Below are 11,126 nucleotides of genomic sequence, written 5' to 3'. Positions count from 1 at the left end.
AAATAAATCCTTCTGTGAGATGATGTGGCTTCTTACACAGAATAAGGCACGCAACATATTTCATAGTATTTAAGCAGTGATAAAGGCATCGCATTATAAATATACTTTATTTTAATGAAAATTATAATAATAAGAACTCAGATAACCGTAATATTGCCGTAGTCGTGTGTTTATTAGTCACGTTGAATCAATGAAAGCAGTTGAATCTTCCGTTTATTCAGCTGCAGCGATTTCTTCTGCGAGGCGTATTTGGAGTTTCAGCGCGAGAGCGCCCTCTGGCCTTCGGATGGAGATTTACTGCTGATCACAGAACCGTGCTTCACTGAAAGATATGCATGACAATCGCAGCTTCTGTTGAATCGCGATCTTGATTTCATTTCGATTTATCGTGCAGCCCTAATGCATACATACATACATGAAGCAGGACAAGCACGTACCTCTTTCAAATCGGAGCCGCTGATAGAGCTCAAACTGATCGCTGGGGGCAAACAAGGCAAGCTGTACAAAGAAGGATATTAATTCATATTCAGGTCATGTTGGAACGTGTCATGTTTGAGCTACAGAACTGCACATGAATAGCACATCAGGTTTGCAAATCAGATCTTATGTAGGAGATAATGTACTGTCAGCTGGTCAACATCGCAAAATAAATCCAGACGTAGGTACATGATCCTGCTTATCACACATTTACATAATACAATTAGAAATTTTTATTATAAATCACAAGAAAAAGACTGAAATACAAAAGAGGTAAAAAAAAAAAAATCCATGTAGACGGTTTAGCATTTACATGAAACATCTGAGTGTCAGAACAAAGTTTTCCAGAGACCAGAGTCATGACACCAGGTAATATTTATATCACTGTACTTATATTAGTTCACAAAGCAGGTTGGTTAAGATCATGAGGGGAAAATAATACTGGGACTTGTGGAAACATTTGACTGATGAAAAACATTTGTGATAAATAAAGCTAGTGTGTTCTTGTTGAGATTAATGCTGTGGCAACCAAAAGCAAAATGAACATTTAGGCTAAACAAACCCAGACAAATTTCATCAAAGCTTTTTGTGTTCACTTTTGCTCTATTTTTATTTGCCATGGCATTGTTATGAGGTTTCTAAGGTTGAGGCTAATTTTGTCACTAGGGTGATCTGAGTGGTTGCTAGGGGGTTGCTTTTGTGAGTCAACTCCAAAACTCTGTTAATTTACACTACTGTTCAAAAGTTTGGGGTCATTTTTTAAAGAAATTAATACTTTTATTCAGCTAGTATTAATTAAATTGAAAAAAGGGTGCATCAGTTTCCACAAAATATTAAGCAGCACAACAGTACATCAGCATATTAGAAAGATTTCTGAAGGATTATGTGACACTGAAGACTGGAGTAATGATGCTGAAAATTCAGATTTGCATCACAGGAATAATTTACATTTTAAAGGGATAGTTCACCCAAAAATGAAAATGAGCCCATGATTTACTCACCCTCAAGGCATCCTAGGTGTATATGACTTTCTTCTTTCAGACGAATCCAATCGGAGTTATATTAAAAATTGTCCTGGCTCTTCCTAGCTTTATAATGGCAGTGGGTGGGTGTTTCTGTTAAACAATTCAAAAGAAGTCCAATAAAGCGCAATCCATCCATAATAAAAAAGTGCCTCACACGGCTCCGGGGGGTGAATAAAGACCTCCTGTAGCGAATCGATGCGTTCTTGTAAGAAACATATCCATATTTAAAACGGTATAACCACTTTTCTGTAGCTTGCGCTAACTGTTGTACACGGAAGCCGTTCCGGGCGGATGACGTAGGACGTATGCGTAGTGCATGCGCCGGTGAGAATATGCCTGTCTCGCGAAAACCAACGTTTGTTTACAGGAGCAAAGGAAAACCAGTCTCCTCTTGGCTTATATCGAAATCCGACATTTATCTTCACAAATTTGTTTTGTACTTCTAATTCGTGACCGGTGTTTTGTTTTGTTCTCTCCTCTCTGCTTCCGTGTTCGTCACTTCTCACCGGCTCATGCGCCACGCATACGTCCTACGTCATCCACCCGGAATGAACGCGCATACGACAGTTAGCGGAAGCTAGAGATTACGGTTTATAATGTTTTAAATAAGGATATTTTTCTTACAAAAAAGCATCGATGATCGATTGTTTGTTTTGTTCTCTCCTCTCTGCTTCCGTGTTCGTCACTTCTCACCGGCACATGTGCTACCATACGTCCTACGTCATCCGCCCGGAATGAACACGTGTATGACAGTTACAGGAAGTGACAGAAAAGTGTTTATAAGTTTTTAAATATGTATATTTTTATTACAACAACGCATGGATTCGCTACAGAAGGCCTTCATTCACCCCCCGGAGCCATGTGAGGCACGTTTTACTATGGATCTATGCGCTTAATTTCACTTCTTTTGGACTGATGAACTGTAACACCCGCTGAGTACCATTCTAAAGCTTGGAAGATCAAAGACATTTTTTTAATATAACTCAGACTGTATTCGTCTGAAAGAAGAAAGTCATATACACCTAGGATGCCTTGAGGGTGAGTAAATCATGGGCTAATTTTCGTTTTTGGGTGAACTAACCCTTTAGCATATAATAAAAAAATGGTTATTTTAAATTGTAATAATATTTCACAATATTACTGTTTTAACTGTATTTCTAATCAAATTAATGCTGCCTAGGTGTTAGGTAGTGGAAGGATTTTCATATTGTCAGTGTAAACAACAGTGTTTGCACAGTCAATATTTGTAGCGTGATCTGCGGAACTGGAAACTGTTGTTGACTGAGAAAGAAGAACAGAGAGCGAGACAGACAAATGTACCTCAGAGTCCAGCAGAGTTCCGGTGTTCTTGCAGGCTGGATCAGGGCAGGTGATGGCACTGCCCGCACCGCCCCGAATAGCCAGCTGGACATACTGCCTTAAACACTGCAAACACAACAGAGCTGTGACATATATATATATATATATATATATATATACAAACACGCACAGTTTTAGACATACAGATCTTGTCTTGTTCTACAATCACAAAATTTTTGCAATTTTAATGTGCCTGGATGAGGGTTTTTTTGTGTGTTTGTGTATGTTATCACGAGATACTATCATAGTTTTTTGTTAATATTTAATATTTTTAATTTTCATTACAAATTTAGTTATTTTGTTTTTGCCATTTTTATTACTTTTTGTGCCTTTTCTTAAAAAATGTCTTTATGGTTTTTAATAATTATTGTAAAAAAAATTTTTAGTTATGCAAGTACAACCAGTTAAATAAAAATGAGAAATGTTGCCTTGGCAACTAGCTGAATTAAAATAAGCTTTTTTAAATTTTATTTCAGTTAACTTTTATTTCAACTAACACAAATGTTTTTTTATGCTTTTAGTTTTCATTAGCCTAACTATAATATCCCTAGTCAAGATGATCAATGTTCAGAATGAAACATAGTTTTGACATAGTATTAGCAATATTTATGCTTTTCAGGGGAAGCAATTGTTCAATGAATGTTGGAGTACAGTACAATAGGAGAAAATGTTTTAACTTAAAAAATGCCACACTTCAGCTTAAAAACCATAAAAAGTCAAATGAATTGTAAGTCTGACCCAGAAGCTCTGATTCAGAGGAATAGGCTAGATTTGGCTAATCTTAGACGGCATGTGTAAGAAATATCCCCCCCCCCCTCAGCGAGACTGAAAACTATTGTGCTTTGTTTACTGTATTTCTTTGACACCAACCTTGTGCTAATAACCCAGACCCCAGCTAGAGATAAACACCTGCTTATGGCAAGATGTTTGTGACAATGATTTTCCTATATCACTAGTACTAACGTAATGTATGTAATAGCAACTCGCATGACGACACACTTCAGTTTTAAAGATAAATATCGATTTATTCAGCAATGCTCTTACCTGCTCACAGAACACACAGTTACAGGACTGCAATGTGCTGGTGTCCAGTTCAGGACAGTTGGTCAGGCAGAGTTTGCAGTGGATCGTGGCTTTTTCTGCCTCCATGCCTGCCTCCTGTTGTTGTTTAGCCCTTAAACTTCAGAAATAGTGAAGTGACGTCCTCCATGCTTCTAAAGAGAGGAACAAACAAAGCGGAGGTGGATAGATTGCAACGTTTGAGTTCTAACATCACAAAGGTTTCAAAACGCAGTTTACGCACTGCAGTGGAGTAATAATGGAAAGAAAGCTCTTCAGCAGAAATGTAAAATCATACTTCTGAAGTCAGTTTTCAGTAGAATCACACGCAGACCACACAGAAGAATTTAAAAACTGTAAAACTCACTGTTTGTCGGATGCTCTGTTATTAGCCGACTGTCTAATCTCATTTGTGTTGTGAACAACTCAAAACCTGCTCAGCCTGCCCTCTTAATGAGACGCCAAACGAGTCAATCCGGAGGAACAAGAGATCTAGATTCCACCCTGAATGAACTCACTGCTTTATGAAGTCTTCCAGTCAACATTCCTGTCCCTCATGGCGACCGAATCCCAATCGGGAAGAAGTCATAATAACATAATCCAGGATAAAGCTAGATTAGAGGGCCCCGCCTGCCTCGACAGGTCAGAAAAATAGAGAACGGGATGAAAGCATGAGGTGGAGAGAATGGTGACATTTTTATCCATGGCACATTTGTGCTCTTTACATTTATGTCTCCTCTGTCACGATCAATGTGGATAACATCACTGCCCTAAATGTCCACTGTCTCCCCAGTCAGTATTGATTGGCAAGACACGTGTGACATCCACTGACACTTGTGAGTTTTTTTCCTGCCGTGTCATTGTCCTTTTGAAAGAGAGTTTGCACTGTTTTTGGAGTTTCACCCCTCGTGACCGAACAAGAATAAAGAAGAAAGGAAAAAATGGTATTAGGAAATGTGCTGAATCATTCTAAGTATGTGTGTGTGTGTGTGTGTGTGCATAAATAATTGTAAAAAGCAAAAACAGGAAAGTTTTGGGGTTTATATTTTCCATTTTCATTTTCATTACAGCTTTAGTAATTTTGTTTTTGCCATTTTAGTTTTACAATTCGTTTTTGTGCTATTTTAAGAATGTGTGTATATAGTTTTTATTATTCATTTCAGTTTTGGTTTTAGTCATGTTAGTACATCAAAAATGTTGCCTTGGCAACTAGCTGAATTAAAACAAGCTTTTTAATTTGATTTTAGTTAACTTTTATTTCAAGTAATGCAATTTTTTTTATTCTGTTTTTAGTTTTCATTAAGTATTATATCCCTAGTCAGGTTAATCAATGTTCAGAATTAGCTAAACATTGTTTTGATAGAGTATTATTAATATGTATGCTTTTCAGGGGAAGCAATTGTTGAATGGAAGTTGGATTCCAGTAGAATGTTTTAACTTAAAAATGCCACACTTCAGCTTAAAAACCATAAAAAGTCAAATGAATTGTAAGTCTGACCCAGAAGCTCTGATTCAGAGGAATAGGCTAGATTTGGCTAATCTTAGACGGCATGTGTAAGAAATATCCCCCCCCCCCTCAGCGAGACTGAAAACTATTGTGCTTTGTTTACTGTATTTCTTTGACACCAACCTTGTGCTAATAACCCAGACCCCAGCTAGAGATAAACACCTGCTTATGGCAAGATGTTTGTGACAATGATTTTCCTATATCACTAGTACTAACGTAATGTATGTAATAGCAACTCGCATGACGACACACTTCAGTTTTAAAGATAAATATCGATTTATTCAGCAATGCTCTTACCTGCTCACAGAACACACAGTTACAGGACTGCAATGTGCTGGTGTCCAGTTCAGGACAGTTGGTCAGGCAGAGTTTGCAGTGGATCGTGGCTTTTTCTGCCTCCATGCCTGCCTCCTGTTGTTGTTTAGCCCTTAAACTTCAGAAATAGTGAAGTGACGTCCTCCATGCTTCTAAAGAGAGGAACAAACAAAGCGGAGGTGGATAAATTGCAACGTTTGAGTTCTAACATCACAAAGGTTTCAAAACGCAGTTTACGCACTGCAGTGGAGTAATAATGGAAAGAAAGCTCTTCAGCAGAAATGTAAAATCATACTTCTGAAGTCAGTTTTCAGTAGAATCACACGCAGACCACACAGAAGCATTTAAAAACTGTAAAACTCACTGTTTGTCGGATGCTCTGTTATTAGCCGACTGTCTAATCTCATTTGTGTTGTGAACAACTCAAAACCTGCTCAGCCTGCCCTCTTAATGAGACGCCAAACGAGTCAATCCGGAGGAACAAGAGATCTAGATTCCACCCTGAATGAACTCACTGCTTTATGAAGTCTTCCAGTCAACATTCCTGTCCCTCATGGCGACCGAATCCCAATCGGGAAGAAGTCATAATAACATAATCCAGGATAAAGCTAGATTAAGAGGGCCCCGCCTGCCTCGACAGGTCAGAAAAATAGAGAACGGGATGAAAGCATGAGGTGGAGAGAATGGTGACATTTTTATCCATGGCACATTTGTGCTCTTTACATTTATGTCTCCTCTGTCACGATCAATGTGGATAACATCACTGCCCTAAATGTCCACTGTCTCCCCAGTCAGTATTGATTGGCAAGACACGTGTGACATCCACTGACACTTGTGAGTTTTTTTCCTGCCGTGTCATTGTCCTTTTGAAAGAGAGTTTGCACTGTTTTTGGAGTTTCACCCCTCGTGACCGAACAAGAATAAAGAAGAAAGGAAAAAATGGTATTAGGAAATGTGCTGAATCATTCTAAGTATGTGTGTGTGTGTGTGTGTGCATAAATAATTGTAAAAAGCAAAAACAGGAAAGTTTTGTGGGTTTTTTTTCAAACACCAAATCCCAAACCAAAGAATAAAGGATCAGGAACAAATGGTATTTAATAATTAGGAAATGTGCTGAATCGATGTCTGGCAGGAATATGATTAATGTCCTGAATCACTATTGATCAGCCCAAAAACATACTTGGTTACACCTCATAAAGTGGGTCACTCTGTAAATCTAGGTGAGCTCTCTGGCATTTCTCAGCAGTGAACATTATTTACATATACTTTGGTTTTGAGCACAGGGAAGTGAATCACATGGCTGTTCCCAACAATTATTAATATGATGATGCAGTAAAATCTTGCCAAATGAGGAACCGAAAATAATTCAGCTCTAGTCATTTTAGTAAACAACTATTTAGTGCTTATTTTTGATGTCTGTATTTTTTAGACTGTCAAAAATACTGAAAAAAAAATTTAAAGGACAGCTGTTTTAAAATTTCTGATTTAATTTTTTTAAATCATAATCTTTTATCTAGATCCAAATAATGCATGGCATGTATAAGCAACGAAACTCAGGCCAAACATTCCAGCAATAAACTAGAAATTTCAACCATGTTTGAAATGGCATAATTGCAAATTTCCTATATCCATTAAATGGCATTTGCAAAAATGTGGAGTATACACACTGATAAATACTACAGCTGTGTCCCAAACTGCATACTGTATGAGTAAGTACTACATTTAATGAGGAACCTACTTTGTGTAAAGACGTTTGTTTTACAAAGTATGCATGTGTGTAGTAAGAACGCAATTCGGATGTACTACATCAGCCATGCTGACAATGTCATGTGACCTACAGTTACACTGCTTTACTGAAATCTTCACTAGCTTGCTTCCTAATCTAGGTAGGAAGTTAAAAACCTGGCACTGTATATTAAAAATATTATTGGCTCCTTGACATGGCTTTTGTTTCCCTTTGGATCGGGGTCGCTTTGGATAAAAGCGTCTGCAAAATAGATGAATATAAATGTAAATTCATGACTCCTCTCCTGTGGCATAATGGGATAGTTACTGTAAGAGTCTATTGGATGCGCACTTCAGAATCTTGGTGGAAGAATTAATCCGGGTACTTCGCCTACTTTTTTTTTTATGTACTTTGTCTCCAACTATTTAGTAGGGAAGCAGGCACATTGGGAGAGAGTGCATGTTAGACGTCCTACAATGCAATGCGTTCGATATGAGACAAATCAGAATCCGTAAATTTCAATATCTCCTGCTTGATTCACTTAAATGAAGAAATGTTTACACAAACTGTATTACAATACCTCTATTTACTCAATGTAAACATGTGACACTGTAGCAAACTACTTTTCTCTTTATCGTAAAAAGTAATAGGCAGCATATACTGCGCAGCATTCAATTCAGGACAAGTCCATTGTTCGTTGTGACGTCGTGGAACTTTTTCCGCAACTATTCTGCCAATAAATGTCAGTGTTACGGTAACTCTAGTACGGTTACTGTCAGGCATAAAATACACATTTAATATTCTTCATTTTCACGCAAACACACTGCAGCTCCCACAAAACAAATCAGCTCAGAACAGTGCTTTAAAACTTAATGTGTTGCCTACCTAGACCGCATTTTTGCGTAACAGGCGCCCCAAAATCGGAACGCGAATGACGACTTTAAATAGTTCAGAATCTACAGTAGGTGGGGCACAATATGTTTTGAGACGCAGTAATGAACTCAGCTCACCTTTCACTGCACTCGTGTCCACCGCAGTGATTATCACACGCGCATCTGAGAATGAAGATGCTGAAGATTCTTGGATGATCGACAGACAGTCTGGTTTACATCCCCGCACATACACCTCGATCATGAAGAGGAGCCGAGAGTTACACCCGTCATGTTCCACAAGGGTGCGTGTGTTTTTTTGTGAAGTTATCGGACTGTGTTAAAGTGTTTGGCCACTTCCTGTTTTCTCCTCCCACTGACGTTTAACGTTAACTCTTTCAATCATGAGTCAAATAATAATAAATATATATATATATATATATATATATATATATAAATAATTTGTTTACTACTGCAAGTTAATATAAACAATATATAGTATAATTTATAACAATATTTAATATTAACAACAAAATATATCAATCTTGCTTTACACTCAAATCTATCAAACTAAATTTGAAACATAACAAGGATGTAATCATGTTTATTTCACTGTCCCATTCTAAAACCTTGGATTGTTGATGATATTCACTAGTTACATGCATTAGACCAGGGCTGCCCAAACTCGGTCCTGGAGGGCCGGTGGCCTGAAGAGGTTAGCTCCAACCCCAATTAAACACACCTGAACCAGCTAATCAAGCTCTTACTAGGCATACTAGAAACTTAAAGGCAGGTGTGTTGAGGCAAGTTGGAGCTAAACTCTGCAGGACACCGGCCCTCCAGGACCGAGTTTGGGCACCCCTGCATTAGACAGTGCTTATGTTCATTATCAGGAGATGAGGAAGCTAAAAAAAATCCAATAATATTAATTTTATAGTCATTTTAAGTTCATAATAAACAACCGTGTACAACAGTACCCTCTAGTGACAAAATAAAATGTCTACCCAGGGGACAAACTGTTCTAGTGTCATGTTACCTAAATATTACAACCTCGACATATTCGAACCCTGACATAAGAAAGATACCGGAGCGGTTTTGAGGCGTTTCCTCCTCGTACGCTTTCACTGAAGCAGATATGACTAATAACAAGAAACATGCTCACATATGATATCAGCAGGTGACATAATGTATTTCCATTGCTCTAGTCTAGATCATGGGCTTGACATTCATATATCCATAACATTCCATTACAACCAATTTACTCTCCAGTACTCACCCTCAGATCCCAGTCTAATGGACTATTAAGTTATCAAAGATTTAAAAAAAATAATGGGTTCACATAAAAGCCATTATGAGAGAAGCTTGTCTTTTCTTTCATGTGCCTTTATGAGAGCAACCTTATATTAGCTCAATATAAGTCTATGATGTGTGTGAGTGTCTGTGTTTGAGGGGCATCCATCATGCTGTGCAGGTACTGCAGCTGTAGTTGCCGTAAGGCTCTCATTACAGGGGAAACTGGCTGTTGCTGGTGCAAGCGTTGAGGCGAGTGCTTTGGCTTGGCTCAGGCCACAGTAATCTGATGCTACACCTTGCGTTCAGTGCATCGCTGGCATTTCTCAGTCAACATTCCGCTCCCGGCTTTAAAAGGATGTTGGCACCATTCAGTCCTCTGAACCTGCATGTAATTGCTTAATGCCTCTGTCAAGTTCAGGGACAAACCAGCTGAAATGTGGTCTCAATGCTCTTTGAAGCAATGTTACTAACTCTAAACAGTTTTCTATATCAGTCATTTCATTAAATAGAGGGCGTTAAACTCATTGAAACTCTCGTCTTTGTCTTGTGAACTGTAGTATGTCAGCTGCTAAACCACCCACCTGAACTCTAATAATATAGCATTAACAGCACACGGCACAATCACAGACAGTCTTGGGTGAATATTTATGTATGTATATATTTATGTATGTGTTTGTTTGTTTTATTATTCCTTGACAATTAGACACATTTTACATCCAGATTCTCATTATGGTAATACATTCGGGGATGTTTTTCTTGTGATGGATTTGTGTGTGTTCATTATTTTACTCTCAGAAAAAGAACAGCGATTATAGATAAATAATGACGGTAAAAAAAAAAAAGCTTAATGCACAAAAATGTATATTTTTTAATACAATTTTACAAGTCGATACAAAACATTTAAATAATTATTATTTGTTTGTTTGTTCATTTATTTATTTGTTTATAATTAATACTACCAGAATGCACAAAAATGTATATTTTTTAATACACATTAAAGGGGTCATATGATGTTGCTAAAAAGAACATCATTTGGTGTATTTGGTGTAATGAAATGTGTTTATGCGGTTCAAAAAACATTATTTTCCACATACTGTACATTATTGTTTCTCCTTTATGCCCCTCCTTTCTGAAACGCGTCGATTTTTACAAAGCTTATGGTCTGAAAAGCGAGGTGTGCTCTGATTGGCCAGCTATCCAGTGCGTTGTGATTGGCCGAATACTTCAAGTGTGTGACAGAAATGTTACGCCCCTCACCATACTGTGATGCCTTGTCCCGGCCGGAGCAACGAGACAAAAACAATAAAACCCATTATAAACGAGGCATTTGTTGCATCCAGTGGGGACATAAAATAATACTATATACTACAACAATACTACAGCGAGAATAAAAGTTATGCCTTCTTTCTTTGCGTGAACATTTGGGCGGCGTTATGCAAATCTTCCCACATTGTGACGTAGACATGTGGGGGCGTGTTAGAATGAGCCGTTTTAGG

The 11,126-nt window shown here is 37.9% G+C and overlaps 1 protein-coding gene across 3 annotated transcripts in view; it reads right to left on the bottom strand.

The window, feature by feature from the left end:
• The window catches only part of rnf144b (ring finger protein 144B), a 16,612-nt gene extending 7,924 nt beyond the window's left edge, over positions 1-8,688 (bottom strand). Inside the window, exons 1-4 of one of the 3 annotated variants that reach the window (XM_016483274.1) lie at positions 8,479-8,688; positions 5,725-5,894; positions 2,823-2,927; positions 438-498 (exon numbers count right to left, since the gene is read on the bottom strand). In XM_016483274.1, the coding sequence (XP_016338760.1) occupies positions 438-498; positions 2,823-2,927; positions 5,725-5,829 (271 nt within the window). In that variant the 5' untranslated portion in view covers positions 5,830-5,894; positions 8,479-8,688. Of the gene's footprint in view, positions 1-437; positions 499-2,822; positions 2,928-3,905; positions 4,076-4,287; positions 4,404-5,724; positions 5,895-6,106; positions 6,319-8,478 lie in introns of those variants that run through there. The other 2 variants (XM_016483290.1, XM_016483282.1) reach the window with 2 other exon arrangements.
• Positions 8,689-11,126: the final 2,438 nt, after the last annotated feature.

Source organism: Sinocyclocheilus anshuiensis, unplaced genomic scaffold (assembly GCF_001515605.1).
Source record: "Sinocyclocheilus anshuiensis isolate Anshui unplaced genomic scaffold, SAMN03320099.WGS_v1.1 scaffold389, whole genome shotgun sequence".
Classification (NCBI taxonomy): Eukaryota; Metazoa; Chordata; class Actinopteri; order Cypriniformes; family Cyprinidae; genus Sinocyclocheilus; species Sinocyclocheilus anshuiensis.
This window is presented reverse-complemented; position numbering and strand designations above follow the sequence as displayed.